This window comes from Mercenaria mercenaria, chromosome 11, assembly GCF_021730395.1.
Source record: "Mercenaria mercenaria strain notata chromosome 11, MADL_Memer_1, whole genome shotgun sequence".
In the NCBI taxonomy this organism is placed as follows: Eukaryota; Metazoa; Mollusca; class Bivalvia; order Venerida; family Veneridae; genus Mercenaria; species Mercenaria mercenaria.
The window spans coordinates 70,704,999-70,722,688 of NC_069371.1; the positions used below are offsets into that span (position 1 = coordinate 70,704,999).

Below are 17,690 nucleotides of genomic sequence, written 5' to 3' on the forward strand. Positions count from 1 at the left end.
ATGGTTGAATTCGCTGACAGCGAACAATTTCCTTCCTACCATTGTTGGTTCGAAACCTCGCTTAAGACGGAAAATCCTTTTATGCGAGAGACCAAATAACCCGGCATGAGGAAGAACGAAGGTTCTACCAACATGCCCACTCTTATCAGAAATAAGGCTGGACGGGCAGGTATATTCCTCTTTAAGCTGATAAATCGCCATATGACGTATAACTGGCGGTGCGACGTAAACCCCCTCACCCGCAACCCTATCCCTCACAAAAAGGAAAAATAATAACAAACAATAACAATACATTCATTTATTTTTAATTTTAAAGAAGTCTGCCTGGATATTAACGCTAGTTATAAACAGCTTTATACTATATCAGTAATCAAAGCATTTGCAAGGAAAAAGCCTGTATTGTTAGTGTGTTATTGCACCTGGACATACTTATCAGTGTACTGCATATAGTTCGCTGCATAATTATGTTTATCCAGCAAAGTGTCAGCATTGGTATGCATAACATTAATTTTTGAGCGCTCATTTTTCTCAAACCGAAAATAGTAAGTTAAGACATGAATATATCGGGCCGAATTTTAATTAACTTTTACGCGTGCAAATAAATGAAAATACAACACATAATACTGTCTTGTCATAGCATGTTCTAACATATTTACTTTTGTTTGTTAACACTCCAAAAAGTAGTTCATGTTAATGAAATCAATTTTACCGAGAAGCACGTGCTTGTAGTTTTCAAAATAATATGAAATGGGACCAATGGCAATAATAAAAATCAATTTTACAACCTATTCAATATACAGTTAAACCCAGCTCTTGATGATCCTTAATTGCACTTATCTTACATTTATACTTAGTATTGCCAAAAAGTTTCATTGGAAGACGGACTGATATATAGAAGGTCAATTTTTAATATACCTCGCCAAACCATACCGAAAATAAAGTTAGCATATCTCTCCTTCCGGCAAATCTACCCTAACTTTTTATTTCTTACATCAAGTCTTGAAGAACTTGCATTTATATTAAAGATACTCATATCGGTCAATATTTTGATTTGTTTCGAATCCTAAATATTCAACATATTTTCACTAGCTTCGCATTTATAACTTGCAATGATGAAATGATATTTCTTTAGAATTTTCAGAGCTATTTTTTGTTAGGTGGAAGTGACAGCGCGAAAATAAAATAATAATATATCACACATTTATTTTATTATAAGCATTTTATGGTACTAGTGCTGCTGAAGGTAACAGCTGATTTTGGCATAATTATCAAGGCTGGCCAAAGTAAATGCTGCAAGAAGTTTGATGGCAAAGGTTCCAAAAAGAAGCATGTTTGATCAAACCAAATCAAATAAGACTATATAAGCGAGTTTCTCATTTTTGCGGGTTTTTTTTTTGTTCGTTTTGTTTTTGCACAATAATCGCGATGATTTTACATTGAATCACTACTGGAGACTGTGATAAATCGCGATGATTTTGTAAGACCCCTCGATCTATTATAGATAAAGTGTCCACGGCGACTCGCGATGAAAAATCGGTGAATCGCCGGCAGTCACCGCGAAATCCAGGTAAGGTTTGCTAAGGCGCATATTTATACACTTAACGAATGATATTACGAACTATTTGCGACCGCGTTTATTGCAAATATCATAAAAAACTAATTAAAGTATCTTTATAAAATTTTACTTTTATCAAATACACTTTTAATAACTTAAATGCAATAATATTTTAAATATTTTACTTTAATCACGAACACGTAGACTATAACAGGAATTTAAATGAAGTTGCGCCGTTATTTAGAGATAGTACCTAAGTTTTTCAAATCATAGGTATGAAGTTAAAAAGCTTTGAAATGAAGACAAATGTCCATATATTTCTCAAAAATAGATATATTGACAATATTTTAAGCAAAAACGTAGAGTTATGAGCATTTAATATTTTCATGTAAAAGAAAATTTTGTGATCAAGGAAATGTAACTCTTCTTGAACCTGCAGAGCCGAAACATCAAAGGGACGTAATATAGCGAATATTTACTTCTTGGGTGCATTTGATTTAACATTCAACTGTGATCTGGATTTCTAAATAATGATCCATGATACTGTGTGCTAAAAATATAGAACAACTGGAACAGTCCTTTAACAGCAAAAAGATGCTGTAGCAGAATGAAAATTGTTAAGCTGTAACTGGGACTCGAACCCAGGACCTCTCACACCTGAGGCAGAATCTCTACCACTTCCCTATAACAGCAGTAGCTATAGCTAGGCAGTTTAAGTGCACCGATTACATTACGTGAACTGGAACAGTTTTGTGACAATAACACATAATCGGCTTACTCCGGATTATCGGCGTATTCGCTTTGTTACCTAACGGCAATTTTCGTGCAAAGAAAATATATAATCTAATGCTGTAAACGTTTTAATCGGTCAAAACTGCCCAAATTTCTCTGACGTGTATTTTAGAGTATGAACTTACTAACTGGTAGTACCAGTGAAATATAACTTACACTGAATCTTATATATTTGCCTTTTCAGCAGCTGGCGAATGGCAAAGACAGTGGGCTTTGTCCACATATAAGCAATTACTTTACCAGTTTCGAGAGGATATCAATTGATAGGAAATTACAGTTACAAACTAAATACCTTTCTGCAACACAAGGAATCATTAGCATTCACTGTCAATCAATATTATGACTTAGATCGACGATCATTCATTCATTCATTCAAATAATTTACAGACAGAGTCCGTTGTTTACATTTTTAATCGTAACCGGTGCTCTTGTAAAAACCACTTTTTTTGAAAAATCGAAGAATGCGAAGAGCTATGGTACGGTCTCTACGTTATTTCAAATCTAGTCTATTTCCTTTAAATTGGTTTGCTACAATTATACTTGGTATATAAAAGTAGTATTTTATTTATTTTCAAACACATATAAATAACGGTCTGCGATGTTAATTTTTAGCTACAGTTAAACAAATCACACGTTACGAATTGATAAAAGTTATTTAATAGTGTATCTAGACTTAACATTTAATAGATTGTTTTGTATACTAATTTTACAAATATATTTTATCAAGCTAAATTTGAAACATCAAATAAATCTTTACACTCGTAACACATCCAGATTATAAAAATATATAGCGTGTGAGTCATTATTGTTGATGATAATTTAAAAAAAAGAACGACATACTTCAGATGTTTAACAAATATAACAATATAAGAAAAATGTGCATTTCATACCACGTGTGTCATTTTCTTAAACGTGATCATATATCGGCAAAAGTTGTCAGTTAACCCCTTATCTATTGACAGGCGTTAAAACAACATTGAAATATGTACAGCAGTCACTATAGACAATGGCTACTGTCGTCATCGACCTTATAAAAAGAAATGCCAGGGGCACTGAATCAAACTCCCGTTCCTAGAGCCGATTTAACAATATCTGGTTTAGAACTGTCCTCACTGCTCATGAACTGAACCCACGATTCAACAATTTGCTTTATCGGCACAAGACCATCAACAGGATTGTAAGCATTAAAGAACTTCTTCTCCAATGTTATCTGTTCATGACCAGCAGCCCGGAAAGCAATGACGAAGTCTTCCTCGGAGAGCAGTTCACCCCCATCTAAATTATTTATTTCAAAAGCCTGCTCAAAACAGGTTTGCATTTTCTTCACAAATTTGTCGCGGTCGGCCTTGAAATCTTCATTAAGCATATCTACGAATTCTTGTTCTGAAATAGGGCCAGGTTTTTCTTGTAGAATGTACTTGTTCCACCATTGCTCTATCCTTGTCATCATTTCTTCTTTTCGATTGTCTTCCAGATGATGAAAATGGGCAAACTTTGTCCTAAAAAGGTTTTAATAAGCAATATAATCAAGGAAAACAGATCCGTTTGTAAACAATTGAAAACAATTTTAGGTCAGTATTTAACATTTGTTTTGATTAAGTGCTGTTGTTGCGTTTCTCTGCCGCTAAATTTTATTTACTTTATCTAATAATTCATTATCTTTTCGAACTAAACCATATACATATGCATTTTGTTGAAAAGTGTATACTTGGCTATGGAAAACATAGTTTTGTTTCCAGCGCACATATAACTGATTTGCAATTTATAATTGCATATTGTAATAAGATATTTGTTCAAGAATGGATATGTCAGGGGTAAAGCTATGTTCAGATCAATAATATGATTAATGTTTTTATGATATCATTTATTATTTTATACGGACAGAGAAATGTCACCAGTTCAAATACGGTTTATGAAAGACAATTCATGTAAACATGCCATAAATATATTCAAAAGAATCCAACTACGACGAAAATATCTAACATGTCATTTCTTCATAACATTACCACTAGAATACATTTGTAAGTGTTTATTTCGGCTAGATTAAGTTTTATATTTGTCTTGAGTAATGTGTTCCTTGGTTACACATCCTTCGTTTTTGACATCAAGAACCTTGAAGTACATCCGCCATTTAGAGATTAGATAAGCGTTTGCCATTTTGCTCTGAAAAAAATATTAAGTATTATTAGCATGTACATTAACTGTAAACGCTATATTGTTAATTATCTATAAAAGTTTTTTTACTGTTGTAATTCAAAGTGATAATTAATGAACAATGTGGGTTCACGTTTAAGTATCATTAACAATATGCAAGTAAAACATCAGGTCTTTCTTTGTATACACCAACAATTCAGTTTTGATGAAAACCATACGGTGAAAGCGAAATAAGCACCCGACTTAAGGTTGTTCTGCACGTTTGATAAACCGGAAGTGATGGCGTAACGTCATTCATCCGGAAAACGTAGAATAACGCTGGGATTCGGCGTACCGAAAGGAAAATCAGTTTATGAATTAAAGGCAACCTGTGAATAAATGTATTAAATTGTAACAGTCTCAATCTTTCTAAAGTTGAAATATGATATTAAAACATCTGACACGTTAAATAATTCAAAATAATGTCTTAAAACTAGCTTCAAATAGGTGGTTCACTTTAATCATGGCCAAATATCTCAGAAATAAGCACACGGACCTATACATTTCATTTCACTATATTATAGGCCATTTGTTTATTTACGACTGTGAGAAGTTTCATTAAAATCTATATTGTGGAAAATTTTCTATTCGCGAAAACGTTATGAAAATTGCTATTTTCCCATAGACTCCCATTATGAAAAAATGCGTGAGGTCCAATTTTTTCAGATCAGTCTAGCAAAGAATCAAGCACACCTGCCTATCCTTTTCATTTGCTAATTTTATAGGTATATTTTGAAGTTTTGAAATTCTATATTGTAGAAAAAATTTCGATCCTAACGTGCAGAACTACCTTAAATTAGACATTTAATAAATTGATTGAAGTAACGGTTTAAATATACGGTGTGAACTTTCTACATTGGTATAAAAGGTTACATTTGAATTTTTAAAGGTATACCTACCATTTATTATTAAGCCAGCACTGTTTAATGTGATAACCCACAAAAATGAAATAATGCAAAAAGAAACACAAATATCTGTGAACTTTACATCCAAATACAGGTATCACTTAACCTGTCTATCAGATAATCTTGAGTGGCTTACACAGAGGTCTTTTAAAGTCCTTGAGATAATTAATACAATAATTGTGTGACAGGTAAAATATTATTAAGACACGCAATTACCGTTGAGAGTCAAATTTGCATAAATTGTCTCATGACAACAGAATTCTAATTCATTAAATCTACATCGTAGATAAAAAATAACAGATTCTTCCGTTTTCCGTACGTGCATACGTTATATTTCATATATCAATATTACTAACACATTAAAATCAACTGGGCAGCGATATGCGAACAATAACGGACTTAAAAGTATGTCAAGTTAAACGGAAGAGGTAGTCAATTGTTACCTCCATTATTAAGTTAATGTGTAGATAATTTATATTAAATTCTGGGGGACCTCTGAGTGAATAAGGTTGCTGACTTTGATCATTCCGCTTCCGCACTGCATCCAACGCTGTGGGTTCAAAACCTCGTTTATGGTTTAGATTCCATTCATGTAAGGAAGCGATCCAATTTGCTTACGGAAGGGCAATGGTTCTACCAAGATGCCCGCTCACATCCAAAATAATGCTAGGAGAGGCACATGGGGTCTTCCTCCAAAAACTAAAACGTCGCCATATGACCTATGTGTTGATGCAACGTTAACCAACCGTCATCTCGACCCCTCCCTGAAAAGAAGAGAAAAGAGAAAAAGGACAGGAGATAAAAACAAGAGAAAATGTAAATTTTAAAAATGTCTGAAAGGACATTAAGACTAGTGAGAAGGACGTTATTTATGATATATATTATCTTGTCCACTACTAAATGACATAATTATGTTTAATATTTCAGGTACTCTCTATATTATATCATTAATTTAATCATAGACTAAAATGCATATTTATAGCAAATTTGTTCGTTACAAGTGGCAGTAAGGAAAACCTGTGAAAAAGATTGTTTATCAAGAGTCGCGGTGAAAATAGGAGCCTAGAATTATTCGAGGGAAATTCTGTAAATTTTGAGACTATCCATAAAAATATAGAGATAAACCTTGATTATAGCATATTGCCTATATCAGTCCTTAAAAATATTCCACCTTAACAGAAACGCTCTTTCCAACCCGGGCTATCATTGACCTGAAAGCCACAGAGTTGTTTATCATTGGTATACTATGCAGACAGTAATACGTTGCGCTACCAAGGACGCTTCTAGAAATGTAGCGGCGCCCAGCCAGCATTGTTTAGGAAAAGAAAGAGAAAAAGAGGGAAAAATCACAGGGACTTAGGTCAGGCGAATGCAGAGGGTGTGGCAATTGCTTGACCCGCTGTCTGTAAAGTATTACCCTTTTATGTAGATGTATTGTCATGAATAAGGCAGATGTCCCATAAAACAGTTTATGGGTGACATTTAACCCAACGTTTTTCTTACTGATTTTAGAGCCGTGTCCATGTAAAACTTTCCAGTAATAGATCTGCTGGGTGCAGTGAGGATTTGCGTTTTCTTGTCCTTTCCTCAGTAACTGTTTGTTGTTTGTCCGCTTTTAAGCTTTGAAATAATATCCCAATGCCTCATTCCCTGTGAGTAGTTCATTAAACTACCTTTCACCTTCGTTTTTATAGATTTTTAGACATTTTTCCTTCGATTTTAGTGTTTAGTCCGAATTTTATAAAAAATTTCCCAATGAAATGCCCACTGATACAGCTATTTGGGAAACTGTATATTTAGAGTCCTCTACTACAATGGCTGCTACAGCAGCGATGTTTAAAGAGGATGCTCACGTTTTAGGGCGCCCTACACGAGGTAGATCTTGGATTCTCCTTTATTAATACCTCTTCCCATCTAATAAACAGTGGCTTTGGATTTGGAACAATTACTCTAAACGGTTTTGATTTTTTGCAAAGTGTGTTTGGCTGGTATATTCAAAGAAATGCACATCTTTATGTAGGATCTAGTTTCCTTCCTACCCGGAGCCTGTATGCTTTCGATAAAATAAGACCTGCGTGGTGTTTTCAAACGCTTGTAACTCAGCTACAACAGAACCAATTGTCTTGAAAGTTTTAACGAACATGACTATTGAAATCCCCTAGAATGCCAAGGAAAAATCATGAGTGAGCTCGTTAGTCTAAACATTTGTTTTGAATTCCTTTCGTACATTATTTGGTCATTATAATATCATTATGTCATAATCCTTTACTTGGAAAGATTTAAAAATAAAGGTCTTACCCAGCCAGCATGACTATATCGGCCCGATATAGGTATAATGTCGGAATGTCGGCAAAATGTGCCGATGTAGGGCCGACGTCGGGCCGTTGTGAGTGAGTGAGTTAAGTTTTACGGCGAATCGACACAAAATGATCATATATCGCCGAGATCGGACCGTTGAACTGCCGCAAAATATTGATATCGGTAGATCGACATCAATCAGTAACTATTTCTTAAGTCGGATTGACATCGGGCCGATACTGGATTCTCTAATATAGCTAAATTTTTCAAAATATTATTGATAAACGTGAAAAAGTAATCTACTTGTTCATGTGTGCTAATTCATTAAGCAAATATGATGTATGCTAGAATTAATCAAACTAGGTTCAAAAACAAAATTTGTAGACGGTATTTATCAAAATTTTATACGTAATAAAGGGAGGTTATAATTAAGATGCATTTTTATTTTATGTAGAATGCCGCCGTAGAAATATTTATATTTACAAAAAAAAAAAAAAAAATGAAAATATAAATATGTTTAAAATTCTAACTAAACAATTTTAATAGTGTTAAGAATATACAGAAAAATTACGTAACTCTATAAAACATGTAGTATAATAGTTGTGAAAAATATTATATCAATAAAATCAAATAACCATCATACACATGATGCATGACACTGTTCTCAAGTAAATTACTCTGAGAATTCATGAAGTGTATATTTGAAGAAAACTGATGAAGCATTGCGTGTCACACTATTTCGCGACAACGATATGATCTGCCAATATCGGGCCGATATCATTTGATGTTGGCCAAATATCGTTTGCCGATGTCGGACCGATGTCGTTATGATGTTGGCCCGATATCGTCTGCCAACGTCGGGCCGACATCATTCCTATTTGCAGCCGATATTGAAGCCGATATCGGGCCGTTATAGAAACGACGTCGGTTTAATATATGGGTACATATAAACAATATAAGATATCATCCGCCAAACGCATGTGTCTTAAAGGCAGTTCTGTACGCTTGATAAACCGTAGGTTATAGCGTAGTCTAACATAGAAATCATACGTCCGGCATACCGAAATGAAAGTCTGGCTGCCCTATGTAATATTATAAAGAGGAGAATGGTACTATAGTTTTAAAGTATGCTTACAAAGGTATTAATAAACTCTGTACAAAGATCAGTTGGAAGCATAGAATGCCACCAAAACGAATAATAGCAGACTCGGCTTGATTGAGTCTGTTCATAAAAAGTAATGAAATGAGCAACACTTTTTACGCCCACTAGCACCGGCTTAAGCGGAACTCTATTTCACATGAATTGAATGGACTCCACGACCCCAAAGGTCCAAACAATATAATAACCTTGAATCCACGTGCAATAATTAAAAAATCAGCATGAAATATGCGGATCTCCTTTACCATAGGGAAATACATGTAACTAAAAAATAAGGATACGAGCTATTAATTTTATTTGACTATATAATAGGAAATATATTTACTTACAACTGTTAGAAGTTATAATAATAATCAAAGTATTGAAAGTCTTCTATAAACGAAAATGCCATAAAATTGGCATTTTCCCATTATATAGCGTTTAAAAGATCTACAGTGAATTTTTAACTTCCTGGTATAAAACAACAGAACAAATCTAAAGAAAGAATTAACTTACTTTTGACCCTGACGCGTGTCCTAAATTTAAAGACAGAGGCATGGGCCTTGCATGTTATGCGACGTGTATCTTATACAGTTTGCTTTTACAAAGTCATTTTTCAGTGCAAAAAGTAATTGAAATTCTCATAAATATTTAAACATAATGACAACATACACTTAGATTGCTGTTTAGTGGGAGACGCTTGGAACTGTTTGGCTTCTTTCTGGATCATATTGTCAAACCTTCGAACTTGTTTGTAGCTTATTTACATAACAGCTTCATAACATGTGAGCAATCAAAACATTCTCAAGGTAAAAAATCTGCGTTGCACCTTAACATTCTTATCAGTGCATTATATACAGCTCGCTGCATAATTATGCTTGTTCATGAAATTGGTATGCATAACATTAACCTTCGAGCGCTTACAGATTTTCAAACTGACAATAAGACGAAAACAGGTAAGTTAAGACATGAATGTATCGGGCAGAATTTTAATTGACTTTCATACATGGCAATGAATGAGAATACATTATTTAACTGTAATGTCGTATCATGTCTTGACCCATTTTCTTGTGCTTGATTATACTCCAGAAGGTAGTTGTACCTTATGAAATTACCCTTTACCCTGCTGAAGTTCGAAAATGGAATTGTCTATCATTAAGTTAAGGCAGTACCATTTATTATTTGAAGGGGTGTTTACTGAAAATTTACTGACTGAACAGCAAACAGTATAGACCATGATCAGCCAGCTAAGACCATGATCAGCCTGCACGGACTACACTGGTCGCAAAGGCAAAATGACTTGCTGCAAGAAGGCTAAAGTATTAATATTACCGAAAAATACGTGTTCATAGTATTAAAAACCTTACTGCAGACTTATTATGATATCAGAAACAATAATAATAATGATAAAAATATTACCACGGTCTAAACCACCACTTTTATGCAGATGACTCCCAACTCTATCTATCGTTTAAACCAGTTGACCAAGCATCAAAGGCAGCCACAATCACACGAGTTGAACAATGCCTAAAAGAAATCATCTCATGGATGAATTCAAACATGTTAAAATTGAATGCAGACAAAACTGAAGTAATTCTTTTTTCGAGTCAAAAACACTCCAAACATGTTGAAAATCTAGAACTGAAAGTTGGCGAATCGAGCATAAGACCATCAAAAACTGTTCGAAACCTTGGTGCTACGCTTGATTCGAACATGCACATGGACCATCATGTTAATTCTGTGACTCGAACATGCTACGGCCAAATACGACACGTTGGTCATATTCGACCATATTTGACAACTGAAGCCACAAAAACCCTGATAAACTCGCTTGTGACCTCACGATTAGATTACTGCAATGCTCTTTTGTACGGCGTGCCAAAATCAACAACGAGCAAACTGCAAAATGTCCAAAACACAGCTGCACGTCTTATTACGAAAACAACCCGTTTTGAACATATAACACCAGTCCTTAAAGATCTTCATTGGCTTCAAATACAAGATAGAATCAAATACAAAATTCTCATTCAAACATTCAAGGCCTTGCATGGACATTCGCCGGTGTATATGAGAGACTTATTGGAGGTGTACGTGCCAACTAGAAATCTGAGGTCAGCAAATGCAGCAACAACCCTTGTGCCAAAAAAAACTCGACTGGTTACCTACGGGGATAGAAGTTTCAGGGTTGCCGCCGCAAAACTATGGAACTCCCTCCCTGACAATCTCAGAAAAGATTCATCACTTCATAAACATTCCGAATGTTACTATCTTTTTCTTTTTGGTACTTTGTTTGTTGTTTTTTGTTAACTGTGACTGTTTCTACTCATTATTTTTGTAATACAGAACTACAGCAGCTGATTCGTCGCTGACGAAGGTCTCTTAACTGTACAATTCATCATGTAATTAACTAAATTGACAATCCACCTTTTATTTCATCATGTCACATATTAAGGGTTATGACGTTCTATGTGTGTGTTTTCGCAAGACTTGAGTTTCACTTGAAATGTGTGGTATTTCTATCTAAAACAGTACATGATGGCACCATTTACCGGGAGGTTGAACCACTATATGCAGCCCGTCTGGGCGTACCAGATGTTTATAGCACTGGTATTGGCAATAGGGGTAAAAAAACCTCGGGGGTGGGGGTGTGGTCATGGCTGTTTGTTACAATAAGGCTTTAAATATTATCATTGTTCATTTATGATATTGTAATAACTATTGTTTTTTATTATTATGTACAACGCCATTGAAAATATCTTTTATAAAAAAGGCGTTTAATCAAATTGTTCAGTTTCAGTTTTGTGATTGCATATGTCATGTTTTGTTATTTTCCTACATATCTGCGATGTGTCACATGTTTAATTGTAAAGCGCCTTTGAACGTATATTACATATGAAAAGGGCGCTCAACAAATCTGGTATAATAATAATAATTACAACCTAAACAATTAAAACCAGTTCTTAATGACCATTCACTGCACTTATCTTACATTTATCCTCGAAACAACATCTTTATGTTGCTAATATCTAATATATAAAAACTGTTTAATGCTTATTTATGATTTGCGTAAAATAATAAAAAAGGTTTTCCTGATGAAATCATTTATAACAAAAATAAAGCGTTTCCATTAACACTTTTCTTCCTGAGTTCTAAACGCATTCTTGATGGCTGTTCACATGAATATCAATATTGGTGTATAGAGTTTGGTATTAAGTCAGATATTACTGATAACTGTAGAAACTGACGACCAACGCAGTCTTGCTAAAACATGTACTACTGTTGATTATAAAAAATGAGATATTAAACTTTAAGGTATGTTTAGCTTTCACGTTTACAGGTGGGTGTTCACTATTAATAGCGGTTATGTTTACACATTGTTTTAGAAAAATGTTTTACCGGGGTCACTAAGAGGCCAGTTAAATTTCAATTACTCCTATTTTTAGCACAGATAGTAATGTTCTCCAAATAGAGAATATGCATTTGCCACATGTATAGGAAAGCACTATTTACAATGTTACATATGAACTTATATTGTCTTATAATACAATAAATAACTTCAATAATACTACCAACTATGTTAATCAAATATTTAAATATATGGCAAATGCATGTGATAACAGAAAATAACAACTAAATGACATTCAGTATGATTTGTTCATAACATAAATTATAACTGACAGTAATATTATAAAAATGCCTGGCATTTCTTTGCTTCAATCGTAATAAACAGTTTGAATGGCGTAGCTAACTTCCGAATGATGAAAATAAGACCACATGATGTCTAAATAATAATATGGTATTCTTGTTTCTATTATTTCTTTGATAAAAAGTAAAATTTTAGTATTTTGTTTTATATACAAAGCATAATAATATAATATATAGATTACGGTTGCATGGTTCCCAGTAACATTCTTAAATAACAACTACCTTTCATATTGTTTACAAGTGTCACAGGGTGAGAAAAATGTGCAGCCAGACCGTGACTCGAACCCAGGGCCTCGAAATACCGTTCTGAAGCTCTACCGACTGAACTACCCGGCCGCCTACGCACTTTCTCCCCGTTTTAACATTCAAGTTCTACACCGTGACATATTTCCCCACCATTTTGAAATTCGTCCTCGAATTTTAGCGGGTACTTTATATGTAAGCAATTCTACAGGCGTCGGAGACCAACCAGTGTTATGTCATCACGGTCCCATGTTAGGCGCCAAATTCTACAGGCTGAGAAAAAAGAGCAGCCAGACCGGGACTCGAACCCGGGCCTCGGAATACCGTTCCGATCCTCTACCGACAGAGCTACCCGGCCGCCTACATACTCTCTCTCCGTTTTATTATTCACACATATATAAGCACAAATAAATGTGTTTGAACATTACACATTTTAAAAATGTATTTCTTTCCCTTTCATGAGAAATGTCCACTGAATTTAGTCATTCTAAACTCGCATGCTTTTGACTTTTTTCAGTTTTGCTACACATGTCCATGCTTAAACATGTATGAGCATGTGAAAGTTGATGCATTAAAATAAAAGTTTTGACATATTGTTTCCAATCATGTCAAAGCTGAATTTACAAATACGGTTATTTCATCAAGACTGTATGAGCTGATAGATTCCTGTTTTCAAATCTAAAGCCCGACTTAGACTGCATCAAGTTTCTCCCATGCAAAGAGTAAAAAAAATTGTCTTAGACGCAATAAAGAAAACAACCTTTAAGACTCTCAAGTATATTTAAACTATGTAATGTGTTTGTCACATCGAAAATTTCAAACTGTGTCACCACTTGTCAGATACATTGTCAACAACAATTACATGAGGCTTTGGAGGTTTTGTGTACAAAATTTGTTTTCCATGGCGAAATTGTGATAAAGTTTTTCATCGTTATCAATTGAAATAAATTATTAGATAATGCCCGTATAAAGACAGAGATGTCACGAGTCAAAAGTGTTTGCCATTACTTAAATAACAAAATTTTAAAATCTCTGTTTCTTCTTCGTTCATTTCAGGTTTTGAATTTTTCACCTGTTTATGTCTCACAAAGCTTTATCACGTGTTTACAGAAAAGATCTTTTTCAAAAAGGCTAAGAGTAAATATGTTGTTTTTTAACTTAACACTTTATACACTTGTATCCACTTGTTACCTATGTTAAACATAATACTTTGAAAATAGACTGCGCGAATTCAATCCCCGAGATGGGTGCTCTCCTAAAATAATAATGAAAAAAAAGCATTTTACCTAAATGCTTTTTAGTTTTCAACGTCTGGTTCATGTGAGGAATTCACTGAGAACTGTCAAAGATAATGGTAATATAACATCCCTAAATAGAGGCGATTTTTTTTTGTGCGCGAGCAAGTCTTCCTTTACTGAGCAAATGAAATATGTAGGTTTATGCAGGTTTATCTGGTACAGTATGTGATCTAAATTTCTCTGACTGAGCAAACACAATGTGCAATATTTTAAAGTGTAAGAGTTCATATTATGATGTTCAAAGATATTTTGAACATTTAAAACAAAAAATATTTTTGTCATATTCTATCACACCAGCAAAACTTCACGAGCAGCCAAGATGTCTGAATGTTTATGTATATGTGTCTAAACAATCGGTAAAAATGAGAATGTAAACATTACTTCAAATATGGTAAACAATTAGATACCCGAAAAACAATGTTTTATCTTCATAACAAGTAGTTTAAATTTCTAACTTCAGGCATATTGAAGAGCAATTCAGATTAGAAGATCAGAAGAAAACAGCTTTGTACGGATGTACTTATCGTAGTGTCAAGTGACAAACACTTCATGAGTTTCTGTGTTTATCCCACGGTTCACTTTATGCTGTCTTAAAAATGATAAAGATCTGAACAGAGCGTTTTGTAACATGATCAACATTTGTGACATTTGTCACTAAAATAGTGTGCCCAACACATTATGAGGAGAGGTTACGAAAATATTGTCATTCGAAAAATCAATCAAGCTTTATTAATGCACATGTATAAAAACCTGATATGTGAACCTGGTGCCATTGTTCAATGTTTTAACTATGCTGAGGAACAGATGTTAGAATGGTGGTCATCCAAGTTATTCGTATTACTTTAGATCTAGGAATAGAAGAAAGCAACAAGAACATTTTAATAGAGATAGCCTCGGAAAAATAGGTCAATGAAAATATTAATAAAATCAGTATGATTCATGATTAAATATTTTAAAGCTGTCGATAAGCCAAAAACAAACTTTATAGAACATTAAGATTTTTAAAAGAGTATTACTCTCGTTTTATGCAGATTGATATCTTATACAGTTAATTTAATATCTTGAGACTGGTGAATACTGAATATGTGAAATTCATAAAATGGGTAAATGATATAGATATAAAATGTATATACTGTATGATATAAACATTATGAAGAAACATACACAAAAAAGTTAGATAGCAATAACATGGGAACTAGGTTAGTACTATTAACCTTGTACTCTATAATCTGGTCTAGTCTCTCTTATCATGTATATTCAGCGTTGCATCTCATCCTAGTTTTGTCAATGAGTCAAAGATATTTCTCATGCTGTACATTTTATTTGATATTAAAATATTTGTAAATAAAGTATTACTTCTAAAGTATTTAGATTAATATTGATAGTGGTAAATAAGAGTTGGGACATGGGTTTGAACTTTTCAAACTGTACATTCAAAAATGTAATTTTACGGAGCGCATTGTTTGAAACATTGCATAACAAAAGCCATGATGGCCATATATCTCTGACATGAATTCCATAGCTCCTTATGAAATTTTCAAGGTCAATGTCACAAAGTCACAGGAACTGAGACTCATATTAGTACAACACGCGCACACACCCAGATATACATTCACATAACAAGTTTGGTAAATGAAATGCACTTAGTCTGCAGTCAGACTTTTTTGTTTTCTTTTCGCGGGAAAAAATCTTTAAGGATCATCTAAAAACATGCATACTTTGAACAAAGACAGAATGTGACTGATATAGTCAAGGTAGAAATGAAAAAAAACAACCCAAAAAACAACAACAACAAAACCTCAATGAAAACAACATAGCCGTATCGACAGCTACATTAGTGAAGAAGCGTGTGAACCTACTGAAATATGGCATTTGAGATCAATCAAAGGCATCTAGTTTCTCTACAATTAAACATAGCCGAACCGGGTCTGCTATTATTTTACTTGGACGCATTCGCGAAATGATATTGTTATATACTTTTAATTAAGCAAAATTTTAAGGTTAAACCCGTTGTTTCTAAATATTATTCAGACTGGTGAAGAAATGAAGTAGCAAAGTGTAATGGTGACTAAACATGGCATGTTTTGATACATTAGGGTCCATAACTCTTAAATCCAATAGTTTGTCCATTATCGAAGTTGATCGAGAATTTCAGCCATATGAATTGTATTCAACTATGAGTTGGAATGCTTCGTAAACTGTAGACGGACGGCAAAAATCCAACTTTTCTATAGCTGAGCTCAAACACCTAACAATTACCCAATATCATGCGTTTACTATAGGAATTCAGTAGTAGCAATGAAATCAAAATATAAAACAATATGCAGTCTATTACAGACATTTCAGAATAAGATGTGTCTCTTTTTAGGTCAGCTTTAGTACAGATAGGACAAGGTCAAATTTTATATTCAAAGTACAGGTATGTGACGCTTCAAGTGTGACTGAACAGTGTTATCAGCTGTAGAGTGACTCTTTTCTATTCCCTGTCGAAATGTCTATTTCATTCAAACTACTGACTTTTTCTTTAACAAAGAATAAGTTTGTTTATGTCCATATCTGAGTGTGAACTGATATATCTTATTTACCGAGATTATTATAATAAACATTTAAGAACAAGGTGTGACCTTTGTCAGTTGAAGCTTACTACAGATAAGGCAAGGTCGAGTTGCAGTTATTACGTTTAAAGTGTGACTGAACAATGTTATCAGCTGAAGACGAAGGTTATTTTATTTCCTGTGGAAAGTTTCATTTCATTTGAACTATTGACCTTTTCCTTTACAAACAATGAGTTTATTCATGTTAGTATCAGACTATATTTGACGAGTCAAGCTTATTTCACAGAGCTTTCAGAATACCTATCATTTTGTATTGTATCAATTTTAAAGTTAGTACATATTCTTAAGTTTTAGATTTCTGAATTTAATTTAGTAATTATTGAAGTTTTTATGTCATTACAACAGGACTGGTGCTATTGGCAGTCAGATAAAATTACAATAAAGGACAGGCGTATGTATAATAAAACGGTACAAAAGTAAATAAGAGGGTGTCACATTCAAAGGCAAGACAGCCACCCTGTATAGCATAGCACACAAAATGGAAATACGGGAATTGTTCGCACGTGCACTCAGACATTGTACATACGTACACAATTCAAAGATTATTTTAATGATATAAAACACAGATGTAAAAATATGCAAAAACCATAAAAAAACACTCAGCTGGGAAAACAGCAGGGCATTGCTTCCGAGATGTCCGCAGGTTAGAGTCACATATACCAGATTGTCCATGGGCATAATATTGTATCGGAATACCTTTTCCCCATAAAAACATTCCCGTTTACATCTAATATTGAAAAGTTACATTAAAATTGATTGCTTATTTTCAGATATGTCTTCAAAAACTATAACTCCGTAAAATTCTAGCATTGTAGCAACTCGCATTTTAAACTACTTAGTTAGTGCTTATGGATTTATGCCTGTATCATAATATACCTTCTTCATTGTATAACAGGCAAATTCATATGTGCACGTTATTTTGTTGTATTTCGGAAAAAAATCAGAAAG

General features: G+C 33.8%; 1 protein-coding gene across 1 annotated transcript; it reads right to left on the reverse strand.

Annotated features, from left to right (window-relative positions):
- Nucleotides 1-2,986: 2,986 nt before the first annotated feature.
- LOC123532911 (sarcoplasmic calcium-binding protein-like) lies at nucleotides 2,987-5,611 on the reverse strand. The gene is made up of 3 exons (XM_053517678.1): nucleotides 5,440-5,611; nucleotides 4,404-4,510; nucleotides 2,987-3,846 (listed from the first exon to the last, which is right to left on the reverse strand). The coding sequence occupies exons 1-3, from the start codon at nucleotides 5,440-5,442 to the stop codon at nucleotides 3,405-3,407; spliced, it is 552 nt and encodes a 183-aa protein (XP_053373653.1). The 5' UTR covers nucleotides 5,443-5,611; the 3' UTR covers nucleotides 2,987-3,404.
- Nucleotides 5,612-17,690: the final 12,079 nt, after the last annotated feature.